Here is a 23,164-nt window from a genome sequence, read left to right as displayed (position 1 = left end):
CTCGTCGTCATTCTAGAAATACACAGATCCATTTTTAACAAAGACAACTCATTATAAATTTATAATTTTAATAGTATTTACAAATAATTCATCTATCAACAGTCAAGGAATACTTTCACAATACAAAAAGTGTCATACGACATACATACGCACACATACACACATATATATATAATTATATATAACTCACATGATCTTTACTGCTAATAAAAACTCTCGATTGTCATACAGACTATCACAGTAATAAACCCTTTGGTCTTGTTATCCACTTTTTTGCAAGGATGTGTCGTTCTTCTGGTTTAGGTATATAGTCCTTGCCATCAGGACTCCTGGGGCACAAACAGCACGAACCTCTTCTGTAGACTTCTGTGGATTGTAGTCTGTCCTGAATATTTCGTTACAGAGAAGTCGCTTTCTTGTTCCACAATGCCTTCAGTTTGAAACAAAGTATTTAATTCTAAAAAATATACATCAGCTTGATGGAATCACCTTGAGCATGTCATTTTTTAGCACAGGTTATGTCAAATGCTGTACACATAGGTCGGGGGAAACCGGCATCAAACCGCAAGAGGTCAAGCCAACACAGGTAGGCATTCTCCAAACATGCGGAAACAGGCTTTAAAGAAGGGACAATTTTGTTTTTTTAAGATGTTCTATAAAAATGTAAGGCTGTGTTTAGGTGAGTGGACAGATCAGTGGTGTAAATGCGAGGGTGATTCAAAGTATTGTAACATCGCTTTTAATGATTTTTAATGCTCTGTTTCTCACGCAGATTTTTTTTAAGTAGAATGGGTGAGATCCATACAGGTTCTTATCAATGTCTTTGCGACCTTTTAAATTCTTTCACGAGTCTGGCCATCTCCTTCATTCCTTCAAAAATGCCGTCCCCTGTTACTGCGCATGTCCCATGGACATGCCACTTCCTGTCTCGCAGTTTCATCATCTCCATTTTCTCGGCCACCTCTGACACACCAACGGCAGCTGCAGCAGGGGGAAACAAAGCATGAAATCTACAAGATATTTATAATTAATGTTCTATGGTCGTTTGTCTGTTACCAAACTCTGCGACCTCAGAACTGCTGACCATATTTTATAAATATGCAATTATATAATGATCCACTACTTAGTACATGTTCCTTTCTGTATTGTTATAATTTTATTGTCTTCTTTATTTCACTCTTCAGAAAGAGGGCTTGCTGTAAACTTGCTTATTGTTTTATTATCTTATTAACATCGTGTGCATCTTATTAACATTGTATGCTTCTGTCAGCAGTCCTGTTGTTCAGGGATTGGAGGTAATTATTTGTTATCACAATTGTACATATAAGTGAACTGAAGCGCTACATTATCTCAAGTGGACCATATCGTAAGAGCAGTACATGGGCGCAAGTGTAGGAGAGAAATATGGAAAGAGAAGAGAGAAAAGTGAATAAGAGAGAACAATTAAAAGATGTGTAAAGTATGACAGAAAAAAACAGGTTATGGCAAACTTTTAAGAAAAAAAAAGAGTTATTTAAAAAAGAAAATAGCCGCTAGTCTGCTTACTTGGGAGGTCTTGTTTGTTGGCCAGCACAACCACAGGCACTCCCCTTAATTCATCACTCGCCAGAACACTGTGAAGTTCGTCACGTGACAGAGAGAGACGCTCAAAGTCTGCGCTGTCTACCACATAGATGATGCCTACAGACAGAACCACAGAAACCATATAAACTCAAGTCTTCTAGGAGACACAATCTAGATACAAGAATACAATATTACCAATATAATGCGTCTTTATTATCTGTGCCTGTCTACAACAGAGAGAGGAATTTTTGTTTGTTTGTAGCTGCCTTAAGTTATCAAATACAAAGTCCTTGCTTGTTTTCTGTGATCAGCGTTAAGTAATAATAGAAAGAACGAGTCGAAGTATAAATTACAGAGCCAGCAATCTTCTGGCAAGAACTTCTCACACTATGCTCACCTTCTGTATTCTGAAAATAAGCTCGCCAGAGGGGACGAATCTTATCCTGACCTCCGACATCCCACACTGTGAAGGTCACGCCCTTGACTGGACTAACCGTCTCAACGTTGAAGCCAATGGTGGGGATGGTCGAGACGACCTCGTTTAATTTGACTTTGTACAGAATTGTGGTCTTACCTGTATCAGAAGGGAAAAAAAAACCACAAAACATGACATGACTGAAAGTCAACCTAAAGGCGAGTCGTTCAAATTATAATACTCCAACCGAGACAAGTCAAAGGTTAGAGAGAGCAGGCCAGCAGCGCTGTTAGTACTCGTCTCTCTTACGAACTATACCCGTTAATCAAAATCGCATATTGATTTTTAGAAACAATACAAAGTTGATTATATACACCAAACGATCTGTTTGGAAAACAAGAGACATGAGCAATGTGTATATTCTCTTGCGTGAATATTTCTTCTTTTATCACTTTTCACGTGCGAATAGAGAGCGTAATGAGAATATACATATACGTAGATGAGTATCATTTATTATGACCAAATACAGTCGCGTACAGGTACCACTGGGGAAAGGGGACAGTCGCCTCCACACAAGACACTGAGGAGGCAAGAATGTGAGCGTCGCTCACTGTCAGCATGAAGTTTGTCCCCCTCCCCTTTTCAAAGCCAAGTATATTCCTACAACGTGATCTTCTATTATGATCCATTTCGGCTCTGACGACTGAACCGTAAAACATCATTTATAATATTGGTGATAGTATCGAAGTAGTAATGATTTATTATTATATTATTGAACACATGAAACGATTTCGTAAATATATATAGTATAATAGCTTACCCGCAGCGTCCAACCGACCATGAGGATGCGAGCTGGGTCATTCTTGAAATCGTTGTACAGTTCTATGAGTCGGCTAATAAAGAGCCCCATGTTTTTATTTTTCTGTCACCAATTAAATTATAACTGATCCGATTTTTTGCAGCGATAAACTCAGTACTTAATATTCTTATAAAATTCCTTTTTTACGTGTCTTGTTTTCCGTACTGATCGACGCCTCTTCTCTGAAGTTCTATCACTGATCAGGAAACCGTTGTACAAATAAGAACACACTGTATATAATGTCAACAGATATAATATAGTTGTACAGTTCAGTATAGTAGCAGCTTATATATCTATAGCTGATCGGGTCTACTCTCAGCGTGTCCTGCTTCGTTCTACTGTTCTTCAGTTTTATAGACACCCTCTGTATTTATTTTTAGTTTCTGCACTGCATTGATTTTTTTTCCAGCGTGGCCTCGTGAAACTTTTGCTTGGTTGTCGGCCGACACAGCGTCAACTACACGCGGCTGGTATCTAGTGGCGCTGGCCACGCTGGAGTTTATGGCGTCACCCAACCAATAGGATTTCCCGTATGATGGCTTAGCGAACTAAAGACACTTACAAGCTCCGTGATTGGCTGGTCAAAGAAACAAAAAAGAAGTGGAGCAGCACGTACAGTTACGAAAGCATTATTTCTCAGAGACATAATTATTAACAGTTTCATATCTATTAAGCAGACTTGAACGTAAATCAATAAATAAGAAAAAAATGTACATCGATATTTGGATAAAGTTAAGTAGTGTTTCTCATCTTTCAATGCATGGTGCAACTTATATCTGATATTTATGATGCTATAGTCAGCACAGTCGTTATCGTACAGATGTAAAATAATTTCAACTGTGATTTAGAAAAAAAATTAAATCTTGTGAGCATGTGGCAGAGGCAAAGTAAAACTGAAGAGGAAATTAAAAAAGACTGTCCGGGTCTCAAATTAGGACAAAAAGGCTTGCCAAACGAAACGAGATATATATCTTTGATCAACTGCAAAAGCTCGACTACCACCACCCCAAACCTTACCCCTATTACCCATGAGAGTGTGTGGGGTGTCGGCAGTTGTGTATGACGCTAATGATATGACAAGCAACTTTTTTAACAGTCTGTGGAGTTCCTTACCCAATCAGTCAAAGCTGTTGAAATAAAAGTGTTTCCACTGTGAATATCTTATGTAAACTGCGATTCTGAGAGTGTGTGTGTGAGAGAGAGCGTGTTACAAATAAATATTTTGTTCTTTATAGAGTTAGGAACCAGCAGTCACACAGGACGTTTTCCACAAATGAAAAAACATGGTAGTCCAGATCATCCTCTTATCCTCGCCCTGAGGTACATGTTTACACTCGTCATCATCATCCTACCACATCTCTGTGCTCTGCATCATTTTGGGCCATATAACACTAATCATCATCTTGGATCACATCTTATTAATCATCATCATCTTGTGGCACATCATACGAGTCATCATCCTGGGCTCCGTATTGACAGTAATCGTTTTGGGATAGTCGTAACAATCGTCATTTTCGGCCGCATCATAATCCTCATCTTGGGCCACGTCGTAGTATCATCATATTATTGGGCCGGATCATGACAATCATCATCTTGCGCCATATCTGCATCTCTCATCCGTTTGTGTTACTTACACTCTCCTTCCCCACCTCCCCAGTATAATAATGAGTGGTAAGTGTAGTGAATTTAATATAAAAAAGCGCTTTTGATTCAGAGAAAAATATCTTCTTCAAGGCGAAATTTTAACACAATACTTTAACAGCCTCATTATGGCTTTTTTTCTTTACCACTTCACTACCCCCATGGCTACAAACAACACTGGAAGGCGTTCGTTCAGCCATGACATAATAAATGATCCGTAATAGTGTGGTCAAGGCTTGCAACAACTTTTTTTTTTTTTTTTTTTTTTTTTTTTTTGGTGGGGGGGGGGCTGGAGTCTATAAATTCGAGGCTGTCCTATTTAATCATCTTTTCTTAATGACCACCGTTCAGGTTCATCTGTCCATCTTGTGTACATAAATGTATATATACAAACATACAAATTAATGATTCAACCGAGTGTAAACTTTTCAAATGAGTCAGCTTTGTAAATTATGTCATTTCTTTTGTCTTTCTCCGATTTTTGGTTTCTGTTTTATTTCACTTTATGGTGGAAAGTAGAGATGCTTGTGTTTCTCTGACAAACTTCCGTCAAATGAATCCTGCATGCAACTTCATTCCATGTAAATGGGCGGATTCTCATTAAACGAAACGCATTTGAGACCAGCATCCATTATTATAATGTTTGTGAGTTTTCCTTTTTAGTAAAGTGCTTTGAGCCCACCTTTAATGGTGGGGAAAAGCGCTATATAAATAAACTTATTATTATTGTTGTTATTATTATTAAGAAACGCAGGCAACGTATTCTATAATTTATTTATTTCGAACAATTTAGAAAACAAGTCATTTGGAAACCTTCATCTGATGTTCTCACAACACAAGAACTGTAATGTCAAATGTGAGTATACATTCCCTGAAATACTACTCACCAGTCACCACACACATACACACACTCGCAAACACACTTACATACGCATTTATAAATACACAATCTATAATATCTACCACTGAAATGTACAAGTATAAAAACTGGTAAACATTTCTTTAAAATCGTAGACATTATGCATCTTCAAAATCTTTACATCACAACAAGATAAATGTTAGTGGCGAACTCACAAACATATATATATTTATGTCACAATCGGGTGTTTTATATCGTCTCACACACACCATCATACTATCACAGATAATATCCTCCGTTGATCTCGTTCTAAATAAAACTTGAACGACGTGAAAAAAAGGATAAAATGCTAGATCAACCATGAATGAGAAACCGGAAGTCTTGAGACAACTAGCCAATGTACAAGTAAAAATACAGATAAAGAACTCTCTCTCTCTCTCTCTCTCTCTGAAGTCCATACAGTTTGTTATCAATGCTTTTGCGATCTTTTGAATTCTTTCACGAGTCTCGCCAGCTCTTTCATTCCTTCGAAAATGCCTTCCCCTGTTGCTGCGCATGTCCCATGGACATGCCACTTCCTGTCCCGCAGTTTAGTCAATTCCAGTTTCTCGCCACCTCTGACACACGAAAGGCAGCTGTAACAAAATAAAAATGCAGCTTTTTTTGAGAAAAAACAAAGGAGTTGAGTTTATATTATTTTCTAACATCAATCGTCCATTATAAAGCATAAACCTGCATAATATATTTTAAATAATTGAATTAGTATACGCCTTCTGTCGGGCTTGCTTACTTTGGACCCGTCAGTGGTACTTTAAAAACGTTTTAACATTTCAGTACGCAGGTATACATGCAAGCACGGGAACATAGAGAGACATTTTAAAGTACAATTAAATAACGGAGAGACGTTAAAAGATAGTTATGTATCCATTACGACAGTAAACCATGATAAAGTTTTTTCACAACCATATTAATCTAGTAATCATTCATGTAGAAAACGCTTTTGATCCAAAGTCAAGATGAAGTCTTTATGAACAAACAAAAACGTTATTGGAAATTTAAAGTAGGAGACTATAGACGCTAGTCTACTTACTTGGTAAGTCCTGTTTGTTGGCCAGCACAACCACAGGCACGCCTCGTAACTCGTCTTCCTTCAGAACGCGATGCAGTTCGTCACGTGACTCAGTGAAACGTTCGTAATCAGCGCTGTCTACCACGTAGATGATACCTGGGGACAGAACCATTATAACCATAATTACTCATATCATAAGGTCACAATAGCCATAAAGGTCTAGTGTGATGCAGATTCTATTCGCTAATGATTAAGTGAAGCCCAGTGTAGACTATTATTTTCTGAAATACTATATAGCAAGCGTTCCTGGCACAAAGCTCACCTTCTGTGTTCTGGAAATAGTGTCGCCAGAGAGGACGAATCCTGTCCTGACCTCCGACATCCCACACTGTGAAGGTCACGCCCTTGACCGGGCTGACCGACTCCACGTTGAAGCCGATGGTGGGAATGGTCGTGACGACCTCGTTCAGTTTGATCTTGTACAGAATGGTGGTCTTGCCTGTTTCACGAAAAACACAAAAGGACCATGGCTGAAAGTCAGACCTAAAAGCGGTGGTTCATTTAATTAAATACTCCAAACATGAAAGCGGTCAGCAACGATGCGCTCTTCACCACTCATGAATCGATATACAATATCTGACACTATTCTCACACTTTTCATTCAATTTTACCCTAGAAAAGGATGTCAAATATTCACACATTTACACATACACAGTGCGTGGCGAAGGAACTAGGGGGCTAAGGAGAGGGGGCAAGCGCCCTCTCAAAATAGATACTGAGTTGACAAGAATGTGAACGTCGTTCACTGTCAGCATGGAGTTTGCTCCCCCAAGGCCGAGCATCTTCCTACCCCACAAACACACAAACATACACAGACACATATTAAGGTAGTATACCAGCTTACCAGCAGCGTCCAGGCCGACCATCAGGATGCGAGCTGGGTCATTCTTGAAATCGTTGTAGAGGTCAATGAGTCGGCTAATAAAGATCCCCATGTTTTTCTTCACTAATTAGTTGACGTTGTCACCAACAACGGTATATTCAGGATACACTACTGTTTCTTCTGTTCAGTTCTTACAAGCCTCTGCTCTGTAATGTTACAGAAATTCCAGTACAACTACAATTCACTACTTTACAAATACAATTTTCTCCAGTCGCGGTAGTATAGCTGATTTCCTCTCGACGAGTGTTGCATCGGTCTGCTGTTCTCCGTATTTATAGACACCTACTGCACCTATATTTAGTGTCAGAATGGCACTGGCTTTTTCCAGCGTGGTCCACATGACGTGTCCCTACATCCTCCATTGGTCTGTAACGTCAGCTTGACGGCGCGCAACACACCAACACCGATATTCGGTGGCGCGACCCACGCTGGAGAGCTTGACGTCACCTAGCCAATAGGATTTCCTGTCTCAGGGTCAGCAAACAAAGGCACACAATGATTGGCTGACCTGACAGAAAAGAGAGGCACGATCACATGACTTTCATAGAAGCCTATGGGCGCGACGGGGTGTCGAGGGGAGTGTGTTAATTAATAAATTATATCTTTAGTGTATGTACAAATTACAGAACGATAAACTAAACAACGTCTATTAAAGTTCATTTTAGTTCATTTCCTGTGTGACATTCGGTGAAGATAAGATAAGGAAGTATAGCTACTTTCGTTTTGTGCTTCACAAATTCCAACACGTGCGGATATATAATACTTTAAATTAATTTAGCTATACCATGGATCGACGTATTAATAAAAGTGATCATGTCTATTTCGTGATCAAGATATCCAGTTTTCAATCGGTAGTTGTAAAATGATTAAATTTTATTTGCATCTATTTTAGAAAATCAGGTACGTTTACAACTTGATCTAGAGCGCAACCCAAAATGTATACAACGTGAAACCAAAAATGTTAAGCAACTTAAAAATTAACCCTCAACAGTCTCGAAAATACGCTGATCTTACATAAATTACAAAACTGCAAGCACCTCTTCCCTCCCGCACCCTATACCTGCTTGCGTGTTAGTAATAGTATTCGATGTGGCATAATAATTAATGCAAGCTATCACGTATTTTTTAACTGTATATGGAATTCTTAAATTCATAACGTGTCAAAAATGCAGCCAAGTTGCGGGTTCATTCCGTAAAGAATTTTTCGCATGGATTACTTCAAATATTTGTTTAGTCAAGTTAATTGGTTTTTATTGTTATTATCCACAACAATAGTTATATAGCGATTTTTGCTCACATCAAAGTTCATAACATATAAAATTATTTATAAAGGGTGTATTCCGCTGTAAAGACAAATGAGAAGTCTCTTGATCACCACTTCAATCTACCATAACATCCTGCTCATCAAGACCATTTCTCAAATCTTTGTTGGGTTTTTTCCCCCCTTTTATTTAAATTTAGTTGTGAAAACACGCGTGTCTGTTATTTTTTATGTTTTGTTTTTGTTTTTGTTTTTTGGGGGTTTTTTGTGGTTTTTTGGGAACAACTCCACTCGGTTTGTTTTTGTTTTAAGTAGGAATTTAAAAGTTATTCCATCTTGAGGTGATTTCACACTTTCTGAGAGGGTGGGTATTGCATGTGTTTTACGCCGAGCAAAGCAGCCAGCTCTGTAAACAAATGCAAACTCGCATAGAAAGAACAGCGTGCCGAAACGAGATCTGAATCCAGGACAGCCAATCCTCACTGTATTAATGACAGGCACCGTCTGCACTATGATTACCCGGAGAAAGCCTCCGACGGCTAGCCCTGCGAGTGTCTCATACGGAGTGTCCCGAGACAAAATCTGAACCCAGGGTCTCCCCAGTGGTCACACCGTAGTCCCAGCTCCCATTGCAAGTGTTTACTAAAGCTGCAACATATTAATCATTCCGGAATTTTTGTCAGTGCGTCAAGTATAAAAGTCTACATCGTCGTCCTCATCATTTCCTTGGACCTCGCCTAAATCTGCCATCCGGTTCATGAATGTTATTTCCTCTTCTTCTCGCCCAGCCAATCCCCGGGTGTCCTTTCCATGCAGGATAAATAGACTGTAATTACTAATCACAACCGCGCAGAAACAATTCGTAGAAAGTGGCATTTACGCTACAGTAAGATACAGTCGGTCGACAACAGCATACATGAATTAATCTACGAGCTGCTGATGTCGATGGTGTAATTAACCTTTGACACTTGCTACCGACGATTAATTTATCATGAACACTCCCTAAGTGCTCTCAGTGAAAAGCTGTCACCAGTTCCATCGGAACCAACAAACCGTTTCTATATCTTCGTACGTGTGCTTTAATCTTGGAGTGAATTATTTGTCATTCCCTTCAGCTTACTATATCTTAATATTACGTACAGCACTAAATGTTCATCTGTTTGATAGAAAAGTGCCTCCATCTCGTGACGATTTCATACTACGGGGGAAAAGAAAGGCGACCTGAGCAAATGTAGGAAAAACTTCTACGACCAGCGTCACTGCCAGAGAAAAATATTCGTGTTGTAAGGTGCATGGGATCTGAACTCATACCCACCCGGACATCACTGCAATGGCAACAAGAGAGCGTTTTATAAAATCCTTAAACGGACCTCTCCAACAAAATTTTAAGAATTTATATACATTTTCACAAAGCAGTGGTTGGTAACTGGTAAGGGTGTACTTCGTTCCTGATCGGTGTTCGTGAGCATGAAAGTATCGCTATGCGAGTGGCCTGTGTCCGTGCAGGTACACCGATCGACTGCTACTTATAACTGGTTCTTGCTAAATACTTAATAGAATTGTGTACTTGGGCCCCCTAGTCGGTTCACGTGCCAGTTATCCTGTTTATTATTCTTTGATGTAGTATAAACTCCACTTCCCTAGAATTGGACATGGCATTCCCTCCCCGTACGCAGAAGACAGTCCGTCAAGCGAAAGGACATCACCTGTTGAACGCCGAATACCCTTATTATAGTACTCATAGAAGCTTTAAAAAAAATATACAAATGTTTAAAAAATACAATCATAATCAGCTTCCTAAAGGCCTTCAGTTGTTGGATGGCATGAGTTAGTTGTTTTCGTAGCATGTATTTTACCACCTGTTTTGAGTGGTGAACAAGGTTGGCTTATTTAATCTCACTCTCTCTTTAATATTTCTTTTCAATGAGTATGTATGAATTTCCAAATATAAAGTCACTTTTCCCAATACCATTTAATTACTCTAAAAATGTATTGCAATATTCTGAGACAGCATGCATACGCAAAGCACACATACATGATGTATGGAATGTATATGCACATTCATGCGTTTGAAAAACAAATAGTCCACGGTACACAAGTAATCTAAAATTCTCTCCCACCTTGTTCTTTTCTCTCATGTGGATTGAGTAAAAATTTAAATTGGTTCTTCTGTAATTACAAAATACTGTTATACACAGCTGAGTAAATGCTGTAAAAGATCGCTAAATATATCTTGTTTAAAAAAGAAAATATAAAATGCAACCATTACTGATCGTGTAACTGTCAGAGGAATAAGAGTTAATCTCACAATGATAAAAAAAACTGGGAGCATATGGGAAGGTCCAAAAGTTTACCGAATTTTACTTAAGAGTTTTTGTGCACTGAACCTTGATATCTAATTTCCTTGCACTTCATCTCCCAAAAACAAAAATGGGGAAAAAGAGCTTTGATATTGTCAGTCCCAGAGGATCTACTTCAGTGGGTGTTTGATTCTTGTAAGAAGACGAAAGTCACAATCTTGCTGGGAAACAAAGTTGGCACCTCAATTATGCTGATGCCAGATGCTTTTTGTTTTCAGTCATTCAACAGTATGATTTCTGTCCTGGAGGATGAATTTCAGGGAATTTCTTAATTAAATATTGAGGTTCAATGTACAAAAATACAACAACACTAAATTCATGAAGAAGAAATTCTTCAAACTTTAGACCAGCCCGGGTGTGTGTGTGTATACACACACACGTCATGCTAGCATCTGCTACGAATACCTTGTACAATAACATAAAAATATAAAGTTAAAAAAAAACTATATAAACTTCAATTTGTACTAATATAAGCAATTGATGGTCCATTAAATAGCTCTATAAATAATGGGTGACAGTATAACTTCGTCCTACATGAATTATATATAAGTGAAAGTTGTCATTCACCCAGAGGTTGCTCTCAACAGCAGAAAACTGTCATAAACCAACACAGGCTTCATGAAACTTCATGAAAAACAATAGTAATTAACAAAGGCTTTTAAGGAGAAAAAAAGTTTAAAAACTGTTACATTCATATTTCATAATGTGAAAAAAACTGTACTGCATTTGATTTTAATTTGCACTAGCATCTTCAAAGCAAAAGAATTATTTTGTCGCTATGACTAGATTACATAATGGCAATTTCTATTACTGTACAAATAAAAATAAATTCTCTTTCTTTTGCATTTCAGCATGCTTGTCTGTGGTTGTGAAAAAGAATAAATTCATGTTTATTGGGCATAATTATGCAAATCTTTTAAATATGCATACATTTCACACAATATGCAAGAACCATATTAAAAGTGTGGAGAACCAGGATACATAATGTTAGTGTGATGTAAATTATGATACAAGTCATTTCTTTTTCAATTAGGAGAACACAATCTTGGTAGATCTGAAGTAACTATATATGATACAGCTGTCTCTACAGTGGTCAAACAGTAGCCTTCTTGTCCCATTAAGTACCTGCCAATAAAAAAAATTTAAATTTATCAATGGTGTAACAAAGCCCTTACAGCTTTTGATGTTAAACAACAATGTGTAATTTTAAAGACATGGATGCACAGTTTCAAGCAAATAAATGTTTGCTTTTCAATGACAGGGTTTTTTTTTTTTACTCATATCAGAATTGCTGTGTCACACATTCAATGGTGGACTATCTGTAAATTAGCCATTATCATAGCAAGTCAAAAAATAATGTGGTGCTGCAATTTATCCTTACCAAGATTGTATTCTTAAGGTTGTATAACAAGAAAATAAAGCTGAAGGACATTTGCAGATTCTAGCAATTTAGCCATTACTTGATAAACTCTGTGACCATTGTTCACAAACAGTTAAGATGCATAAGCAGCAAAATGAAAAAGAATTCTACAATATTTGACCTACACACTAAGGAATCAATAACACTATATTCAACAACTGTGTCAAGCATGCAATTACATATGTGGTTATCTCTGCTTGGGTGTACTATATGGTGTTGTCCCTATATGAAATGTAAGTAAGAATCAACAACATTTATACAAGACTCAGAACTGACCCCTCATGGATGAATTCCGACAGTGCACGACACTCTGACACCAACTGTGGTAGCTGAGACTTTACTACAACATAGCTCATGACAGGAAGTAGGTCATCAGCTCCTCTAAAAAAAAGAAACAGAAAGTGATGCAGATCAAGCAAGGCAGGGCTTTAATCTTCCTTTTCACACCAAACCTCCCCCACAAAAAAGTGAATTCCCCCTAACAATGTTTCTCACCCATTTCCAGCTACTTTGCTTCACATTTATAGTCATGGTCACATACTTCACTTGCATAGGCAAACCAAAAACAAAATAAAACTAGCTCCCTTTATTCCAATGCTTAAAAAGCAAAGTAAACCTATAATTAATAAACATTATACCAGTCCTACCACTACTGAACACAAATTATCATTACAAACCAACAGGCCCGTTCTTAGTCCCCGCGGGGCCCGAGGCAAAGGGCATGTGCGGGGCCCTCACGCCACGGCTGACTACACTTCCATATGCCTAGTTACCATATCAATCAAAAGCGCGTGGCCCTAGGCAGATGCCTCGTCCGCCTGCCCCTAAGCACGGCCCTGCAAACCAAACCTTTAACCTCCCCTTTCTTCTTAACAATAGATGCATGATTTAAACCTTCTCTTAATAAAGTCACTAATGCAATATTTTAAATGAAAAGTGAAATTCTGCTTACACGCTAGGCACCTCGGTCCCTTGATTCTGATAAAAGTCTTTGATGCAATCAAATATTAGACGTACAACTTTGACTGCAAAAAAATTATTTTTTCTTTTTAATAATGGTAAGTTTGGAACGAACAAAAACAAGAAATTAAGTAGATATAAGAACACTAAATCCCCTACTAAAGAGTGAAAATGGTGTTGGTAGACATTTCAAGACTTTGAGACCTAAATATAAGTACTACTTTTGTATTAACAATAATATTTAGCATATCTGATGGCTTGTTTTAATTGGTGTTTTACAATGAGCAGGCTATGTCAACAAATGCCATACATAGAGAGACAAGATCTAAATACAAAACAACTGTCCTCAGTGTATTAATGACAAGCACTTAAACTGTTGCACCACCAGACTGCCTCGAAACATTTGGTGGCTCACTACACTTACCAACACACTCCAGTTTACTAAGCATGGTGTAATGGTCTCTGATACGACGAAGTTCCTCAATAGCTGCTTTATATGGCTGGACATCAGGAATCTTGGTCCCATCTACTGATTCTGACAGACACAGTTAGGTGTCACGCATAGTTGTTGTGGCGTAGCATCAACCATCTGAGTCATTTTGCAAGCAGCTGTGAGCTCCTCTTTGTAATGTACCAGTCTGGCAGAAAAAGTTCCAAATATTATGAATATTATATAGAAATGACTGCTTATTTTGCCATTGCCCAAACTGTGCCAACTGTGAACAATTGTAATTCCCATATGTGCCTTTGTCACCTAGGAAATAATAACCCTTTTTCCCTGGCAAGAAATACTAGTTTCTTAGGTCTAAAACAAATAAGAAAACCAAGCCAAAAAAATTTAAAAAGCTTGATTAGGATACGCAAAAAGACAAAGCACCACACTACTGGAAAAAAAATCCAGAGCTATAAATTAAGGTACAAAACTCAAAGTGAAGATCTTGTCTACTTCTCTACAAAAGGACATAATTGTAACTAACCTGAAAAGCATAAGCAGAAATTTCCACAATGGCTTGAAAAACATTTCTTCAAGTGATGCATAACACTGGTCCCTGCCCAGCGGAGAATCCAACTGTTCATATGCAATAGTGAAAAGTACAAGCATTTTCTCCATATACATATGCACATCAGCTGAGATATTTTTCAAGTGCCTTTCATATGCCTGGCTTGATAATGTCTCTATCTCTGAGGAATCATCAACTACACTCGGTAAGCTGGGAAACTCTTGAACCATGCCAGAAAGTGACCTAAAGACCATACTGTTGGGACCAATAGTTGTTTGAGAAACTGAGACAGTGTTTTGATCTGATTCAGGCAAATGGGCCAGCATTTGTTTCTCATGATCTTCATACTCATTTTCTTCACCATCATCAAACAGGTCATCCATATTTTCTTCATTATATTTTTCATAGTCTTGACTCACCTGGTGCAGCATCTTGGCCATTCTCTCTTGTTCATATGCAAGCTGTTGAGACAGCTTCTTATTCTGTGCCATAGAATCACTCAGCTCTTTTTTGTTTTCCTGTACAGCTTCAACTAAGTAATTTTGGGGATAAGAGGGATTCTTCAGTTTGTGGACTGCTGAAGTCCTGTTTTGACTCTCCATAAATTCTACAATTACTGGAAGATTTGCTATCATCACCAAGACTTTCAGAAGAATAATTTATCACATGTCCTTCTTTCATTTCTGCCTCTGTATTTATGAAGGCACTTTTAGCATCCTTTCCGCAGGCACAGTTTATGTTGGAATCAGCAGGCAAATGATTTTTTCCCTCACTCTCAAAGTTCTTTTCCGTGCTATTGCAACCATACTCTTTTGTAAAACAGTCGGTTTCAGAAGAAATGCATCCTTCTTCCTTTGATGGCAGACATGGAGAGTCACCTTTTCCTGCGTCTGTGTCAAGGGTGCTTTTATTAACCCCATCTATACCCTGTGAATTTTCTGATATATCAAAATCTACTTCTTTTTTCATCTCATCCTTGTCAAAGGTGGTCCTGGTTTCTCTGTCTAAATCTGCTGCACTCCCGAGAGATGACTTGGACGAGATATGTTCAATACCTGTGCTATCATTTGAAGCAGCTGTCATATCTTTGACTTTTGTAACATTATCGGAAGCAGACTGATCAGCATCTTCATCTCTTCTTTCATTTTCTAGGCTCATACTCAAATCATCAAACAGTGGGGTTTCAAAACTAAACTGTGGGTTTATTTCACTTGTTGCAATGTTCTTTTGGGCAACAAAATTATCACTGTAGCAAAACTCTGGTGGCCATAAGGATTCTGGCAGAGGCACTATAATGGCAGAAAGTTTCTGCTTCTTATTAGCAACAAGTGGATACAATTTCTCGTATATTTTCTCTCGATATATTTTCAGCATCACAGTGAGAGGATGGTCAGTGCATCGAAGAATATCTTGAATAAGTCGACAAATAAGCTCTGGTTCTTGAGAATTACTTTCCAATTTAGTTCGCCACTCTTGCAGCCATTTCTGTGCAACAAAAAGTATAAGAGAGATATAATAATAAAGAATTCTTATAATGCCAAATTCCCATTAAGGCTCAATGTGCATTACAATATGGACAAACGCAGGCCAGTGCTTCACCTTCCAAGGAGATGCAGCGAATGCCAAGACACTATATATGGGGAAGGGGAGGCTGTGTCTGCTAAGAAAGGTGAGGTATTTGTATTTTTGTACATCTTGGGATTCTGTATGTTGAATTCTTGATGTATTATTTTCAATAGATATAAATGAGTAATTTTGTTCTTGTTTGTAACTGTCAATAGATGCAGTCTGTGGGCCGGGAGATGGGCTGTGAGTGTTTGGGTCTGGCTAATGCCACAGACTGATGGGCCTGGCAGATGCCATGAAGACATTTTGTGTTGTTTTGTGAATTGTTTAGTTTATGGGTATGCTGGGATATTTATGGCCCAGGAAGACAATGTCTGACCCCAAGAGGCAGTGTTTGATATGTTGAGAAGTGTGGTCACTCATTCCCAGAGACAGTGACATAATGAGTTGTGAGGTCGCTCGACCCAGAGACAGAGGCATTCAGAAAATCATGACACATGCAATACTCACTGCATCTTGTTCGTACTCTAGTATTTTCTTGTAGATATGCCTCTGTTCCTGCTCTTCTTCAGACATCCCAATGGGTGCTGTGAAGCGCCTGAAATAACAAACACTCCTAAATATTTTCCCTGATAAGGTATGCAAACAACATCATGAAATATCTGTTGTATTCTTTTGAGACCATACAACTTATCTGCAGCTATAGGGTGGAGCACATTACTGTGCATATTTTGTCCTATCCCAAAAATGTTAATTCGCATATCTAATCCTAGGCATTTCTTTAAACAATGAAGTTTTGCTGAAAAGGGAACATGCTGCTGGAAAAGTCAGTGACAGTAGTATAATAAACCAAAATCAACAAAATCATACAAGACCAACTGTGGTTGACTCGTTTAGTTAGTTTATTCCTTGCTGCTCCTTTGAGGAACATAGGGCCACAACAACACCTTGCCAGCAGACCCAGTTTTGGGCAGCCCCCTTTAGTTCGGTCCAGGTGGTTCTGATGTCCTTTGCCTCGCTCTATACTGTTCTTTTCCAAGACTGCTTTGGTCTCCCAACTCTCCTGTTGCGGCTTTTAATGTCATCATCCGCTCCACTGCCCTCGTTGACAATGCTCCCCAGATACGTGAAGTGGTCTTGTTTCCAGGATGTTCTCTCCTTGAAGTTGGATTGGGAGTTCCTGCTTGTTGTTGATTCTCATCACTTCGGTCTTCTTTCTGTTGACCTTTAAGCCAATCTTCTCTGCTTCTTCGGCTAGCTTACTCAGTTTGGTTTACTTTAATATCCTAGTTACTGGAAGAAATGATAAATATTTTCAAGAATACTTGGGATATTTGGAAATGCAATCTTGTGGTGTCCACTTACTTTGCTGCTTCTGCTTCAAGCCTTTCTTGTCTTTCCTGCATCTTTTTGGCTAGCTATGATACAAATAAAAATGCAAATGAACAGGATTTACCTGATAAAGTGTAAACAGTTAACAAGAAAAACTGCATTTTTAATTAGTCTTGATGATCCTGGATTTTCAAAGGAAATTAATTTGCCTAATCCCCTTTCGATGGATTGGCATCACTTGTAGAATGCTTCTTTTTGTCTCCTTCATGGAAATAACTGTTGTGTTTATATTATGGAGACATCCCTTTTATTTTGTGTGGAATACTTTTGTGATTCTTGAAAAACCCTATTCTCAAAGGTTTACTCTCTTCATGGTCTGATGTCAGATATCAATAGACAGCTATCTAAATAAATGTACTAAAGAAGTCTTCAGCTATTGAAATGAAAAATTATTAAAATTTATTTACCTCAGATAATCTTTCAAAAACACTACTACAATGTACGTCATTTTATTCTATAATATTAAGATATTTTGGCTTTATTATGTTCTTAAATCCTATTATTTTCTATTTAAAAAATTGGCATATATAAGACATAAAATGGCATCTCAATGACAAATACCATTTTATAGACACAAACTCAATTCACATGACGTGGCAGTAATGACTATTTACCACATTCATGATGGCATATCAAAAAAAAAAGCCTCGAAATTAGAAAAGAAAAAAGACTTACAGCCATTTCCTGCTTCCTGGCTATGGCTAAATTTTCAGCCATCTTTCTTTGCAATGTCAAACTCTGCCAACAAAAAAAAAAGCTTTATGTTATTTGCATCCTCTGTAAGTAAATACAGACCCATTCATGAAAATGAAAAGTCTTAGGAAACATATTAAGTCAAAGATAAAAAAAATTGTGGTTGAAGCTCCTTAAATTTTTGGCAATAATAATCGTAACTTGCACATCAATAAAGGTTCATTTTCATCTTTTTCCATTCACCAAGGAGAAAATGGACCCAGAAATAATGCACACTATATCACACTGTGCTTTTTAAAACATCAGCATAAGTTTTTTGACCAACCCAAAGACTTGTGTAAGATCTGATTAGTGTTATCATTAAAAATAAATACAACTTTCAGCTGTCTAATAGAAACATTCATACCAATGAACACATGCATGTGCGCACACACATACGCACAAGCACACATGCAATGCTTACTCACTAAGCTAGCTGCACCAGGATCTCGCTTATTCATTCTCGTCATGCGTTCTCTGTATGCTGCCATTAGCTGCTGGTTTCTCTGATAAGCAATCTCCATGGGCGTTCTGTTTCTCACCCTAGCAAATAAGCAACTCAACATCTAACACACAACAAGATTTTGTAAGCTGGCATAAATAACAACCTCTTTACCTCAAACTTTTACAAATATAAAGACACTAAGGATATAAATGATAGGATATAATGGTACACTCACATCTCACAAATTAAAGAACTCAGTTTCCTCTGCCTTAATAATAATAAAGGTAACTTATACAGGCAAGCTCAAGGCACTTTGCAAATAATAACACACACACAAATGGAATCATGCAACGTAACGTGCAAACATATTGTCTATAGAATGCCAAATGGAATGATGAAAGACAAGTAGCCAGCCGTAACAGTCCAGGCAGTATTATGCACTGATAACAGACAGACTTAAACTTACAATAACCACATACCGAGAAAAAGTGTTTGCAGATGGCTCTGGAGACAAAGGTGGTACAATGATAAAAGACCTGGATTTAAATGGTGTTCCTTCATCAGGTATTTGTGCCTCAGATGGTATCATTACTGTTCCTGGCTGGCCTAAACCTTAGAAGTACAAGGAGTGTAATTTACATCACAGGTTCTAGAAAATGTCAGCATTCTTCAAAAGATTTTATCTACAGATGCCTTACAACTTTTCCATCAAATCTAGAAGTTTTCCTTTTTTTGTATGATTTTCAAGATATGAACATCTGTGAACTCAGAACACCCTAGAGGAAACATACGACTAGTAATTGTATGACAAGGTTTGTGGGAATCGGTATTGAGCCAACAGCTAAAGCTATATCACAGCAAAGCAAGCAGCCAGCCCTGTAAACAGATGCCACATGCCACATAACTATGCCTAATACACTTACCAATTTTGTCCATGAGAACAGCAACCCTTTCAATACACTGTTGTGCCAGGCGCACTTGCTTCTGAATTTCTTTTGTTATCAAAACCGAACCACCTTGAATAAAGACCCCCACCAAGACCCCAAAACAAATGAATGACAAAATGAGCAGCAAACCAAAAAGCATGCAAACAATAATTTGTCTTCCATGAAATAGAATGCTGCAGGTGTTGTAGTGAATGTAAATATTCAATTTTGTGTGTGAGCATGGAGAAGGAGAAATGTTCCTATTTGTATACGTATACTTAAACAGACACACACAGAAGTAACTTGGAGCGTATGTACATACATACACACTTTTATCAAAACAAAAATGCAACATGAAAAAATTAGTACTAGCATTTATTTACCTGCATCTCTGATACTTTGTAGTAAGTTACTGGCAATGCCCAAGATGCATTCCAGGTATCTCAAATAAGCTTCCTAGAAAACATTTAAAACAGAAAACAGATTTTAAAGATTTACATAACATTTCGAAAAATACAAAATTTAATGTACTTACGTACTAATAAAACTAGAAACCAGTTTACTGACATGCATTAAAATGATACCACATGCTAAACTTCAAAATATGTTACAAAAGATTGAATTGCATAAAAGATATTAACCAAAAATGGTTAATCTCTAAATCTTTTTGCTTCAGTAAACAATTGTTTAAAAGATACGGCAGGAATTATAACTGCAAAAAAAAAAATGTGTTTCCCATGTTTTCTATAAATAATAAAAGTGAAACAAAACTGATCCTCACCTTAAAGGCACATACCTTGTTAAGCGTCACTATGGTAACTCTTATCGACTCAGATCTTTATTTGACTCATGTGTGTGAAAGTAATAACCTACATAGCATTAACATTCTGCAGCAATTTATTATAGGCTATGTTTAATCATATCACTGAGTAACATAAACTTAAGCTTATGTTAATATCAATCAATTATTACAGAACAATAGCACTTTTGTGACAGTGCAAATCTTATCAAGAAGTATACTGACATATTGTGAGGCCTTGTAGAGATGCAAATAGAGAAAAGCCAACTGGAAATGGTTGTAAAGGGTCCAACCACTTCCATATTATAAGTAAGCCAGTACCACATTTGTTTCTCTTTCTCATTCAACTGGAGAAGAAGATCTAGCTAGACCATTCAACATTGGGACACAGTAATTTTAAGGAAATATAACCTTATTGTGCCTAGTTTTACTCTGGTGGGACATGTGTAGATTCAAATCCCTTCCCTGCCCTTTTCTCCTCACAGAGCATTAGTATTTTGGTAACATGATCAATTAACTAAAGGTCATAGGTCAACTATACTTAAAATTCAAACTTCATCTGTTAAGGCCTAATCCTGAAAGCAAACTACCAATAAAATGCCAAATATGATTTCATGTCAAACCTTGTTACGATCCTCATCATCCAGACGTTGAGCATCAACAATATTTCTCATCACTGAACTTAGAGCTTGCTCCATTTTCCTAAGGTTGCAACAGGACTAAGTGCACTTCTTCTTGATGGCATCAAATCATTTTGTGTCCTTTCAATGGTCTTGTAATATTTTTCTCCATCTGAATATAAAGCTCACAGAGACAAGGAACTATTCATTATTACTAGTGAAAATTTGCATCGTATTAATCCATAAATCAACTTTAAAAATTTGATAATTTGGTTTTAAAAAATTTACTTTTCTTTGTTTACAAAGGCAAAAATACATTTTTTTTTTCTCTCATCATTAAAATAATCAGGGCTTTTATGGAGAAATTTTATAAGAACAATCAGGAATCTGCAGATACAAATCACTCAGCTACAAACAAAACACAGAATCACATGCAGACAAAACGTACATAAAAACAACAAAGATCAATTGTAAAATGAGGTTAGTCAACAAGTATGATCTATAGTATACTTAGATTTTAAATAGATATTTGATACAGCATATTACAGCCTTGTGCTCCACTGGGGGTGATTAGGAACAAGAAAAAGAACAGCATCATATGAAAGACTTTTTTAAAAAAAACTGGCAACATATGAAATTGGGGGGAGTATCCCAACATTGATTCATAATTTTGTAGCTGGGAGAAAACAGTTTTTTAAGGTAAGAATAGAAAAATCAAATAAAATCAGTGTATTAAGCAGAATCCTTCATCGTTCATGATAGTATTCTTTGACCAATCTTATTTACAGTTTCACCAGAAGCTTACCAGAGAAGATTTCAAGTACTAGGAATATATTCTCTGATGATACTAAGATATATATAAAACAATGTGATAAACTACATATATAATGCTCTAAAAAAATGACATTATTAACCTACCATATTTAATGTATCAAAATGTCATGTGCTACTTGTTGGTAGAACAAATCAAGAGTAGGAATTATATAAGTACTACTGATATTAGTGAAAACTTGTGTAACATAAATAAGACTAATGAAGACATAATTATTATCTGGACCTTCAACTATATCCATTGATGCTCAAATTCAAGGGATGGTAGGGAACAAGAATTGGATAACTGACATAACTAGAACATCTAAATATTTGGACAAAAGTTTATTTCTAAATTTGTACAAGGCATTAATTCATCAAAATCTAGATTATATATACATGCTGCAAATATATGATTTGGAACTCATTTTTGAAAAGACAGTATTATTGGAAAGGGTTACTATCAGATGATATGATCAAATAAGTAAATGACTTAAATATTTGTAGCTTCTTTAGTGTACAAGTGGCAGACTACAAAGTGATTTAATTCGACATGTAAAATTACTGAAATTAATGAGTACACATTGTTCAGTGAATCCTTGACTAAAGAGTTTAATTGTTCTGTTAAGGAACTCCATTTTTACAATAAAATTGTCACAAAACACTAACATTTTTAAGAATCTTCTGCATAGATTTACAATGATGAATGTTATGTATGTCGTTTCTATAATTTGAGTAATGAAAGAAAATCTTCTGGCATGTGTAGTACTAAAATTAAAGATGAAAGGAGGAAACGGAAATGTCCTAAGCTCCTAAAAGCCTGTTCTTGTGGAAAACCAGCAGTTCGATTGAATAACGAGGATGACTTTCTCCTCACTAGTTGGCATATTACCACTGCAAGCTGTTGGTATTCAAGTCATGTGTAGCTAATCTGTATGTAATCACTATGATTGCATAGCTGCATGTGTGCCAAAGCAAAGTCGAGAACCAAAGTCGAGTGCCCATAAGTGTCAGTGACATTTGCTGTTGTAATTTCACTGAACCTTAACTGTATGTCAATACGACGAAGTTTTATAGTATAGTCTCGTGACCCATGTAGATGTTGCTGAGTGGTACGTGTTTTGTTGGTTGTTTTTTTTTTTAAACTGTTTATAACCATACTTTCACAGTATTTGAAGATAATAAACTAAAAGTATGCTGAAAATTGAAGTCGAAAATTCAAACTATTAACAATATCTGCTGTCTCCTAATTTTTTCAAGTTGAATTATCAGCTTATAAGCGATTTGTTTTAGGCAAAAACTTACTCGTTCAATAATCGTCCGACAATGTCCATGGCACGCACTGACATAGAGCAATAGCAGACAGCAAAATAGTCTCCCCTGTTCCTGCGACTCGTGCGATTAGCATATTATCAAAAAATAAATTCAAATTCTGATAGAACCAAAATAAAGATTAATGTATTTATTTCTTGTTTAGTGATGAGGAATGTAAACCGATATTTGGATGACGGAAATTTTTGGTG

At 37.0% G+C, this 23,164-nt stretch overlaps 3 protein-coding genes across 3 annotated transcripts; all 3 read right to left on the bottom strand.

Moving 5' to 3' along the window:
• Window positions 1-294: 294 nt before the first annotated feature.
• On the bottom strand, window positions 295-3,333 carry LOC112553411 (ADP-ribosylation factor-like). Its single transcript, XM_025220612.1, is given in 5 exon segments — window positions 295-981; window positions 1,546-1,680; window positions 1,961-2,137; window positions 2,799-2,810; window positions 2,813-3,333. Coding segments are annotated over 5 exon segments (567 nt in total). The 5' UTR covers window positions 2,889-3,333; the 3' UTR covers window positions 295-814.
• A 1,902-nt stretch (window positions 3,334-5,235) lies between these two features.
• LOC112553412 (ADP-ribosylation factor-like) lies at window positions 5,236-7,707 on the bottom strand. Its single transcript, XM_025220613.1, has 4 exons — window positions 7,311-7,707; window positions 6,729-6,905; window positions 6,428-6,562; window positions 5,236-5,972 (listed from the first exon to the last, which is right to left on the bottom strand). Exons 1-4 carry the CDS (start codon window positions 7,399-7,401, stop codon window positions 5,932-5,934), a joined length of 444 nt encoding a protein of 147 aa, XP_025076398.1. The 5' UTR covers window positions 7,402-7,707; the 3' UTR covers window positions 5,236-5,931.
• A 2,856-nt stretch (window positions 7,708-10,563) lies between these two features.
• LOC112553413 (VPS9 domain-containing protein 1-like) lies at window positions 10,564-23,052 on the bottom strand. The gene is given in 16 exon segments (XM_025220614.1): window positions 10,564-12,095; window positions 12,667-12,771; window positions 13,343-13,415; window positions 13,775-13,850; window positions 13,895-13,988; window positions 14,328-14,955; window positions 14,957-15,836; window positions 16,428-16,515; window positions 17,283-17,335; window positions 17,985-18,047; window positions 18,470-18,584; window positions 18,966-19,098; window positions 19,410-19,502; window positions 19,796-19,868; window positions 20,835-21,015; window positions 22,947-23,052. Coding segments are annotated over 15 exon segments (2,649 nt in total). The 5' UTR covers window positions 20,910-21,015; window positions 22,947-23,052; the 3' UTR covers window positions 10,564-11,995.
• Between the last annotated feature and the right edge of the window lie 112 nt (window positions 23,053-23,164).

The sequence above is a fragment of the Pomacea canaliculata genome, linkage group LG12 (genome assembly GCF_003073045.1).
Source record: "Pomacea canaliculata isolate SZHN2017 linkage group LG12, ASM307304v1, whole genome shotgun sequence".
Classification (NCBI taxonomy): Eukaryota; Metazoa; Mollusca; class Gastropoda; order Architaenioglossa; family Ampullariidae; genus Pomacea; species Pomacea canaliculata.
This window is presented reverse-complemented; position numbering and strand designations above follow the sequence as displayed.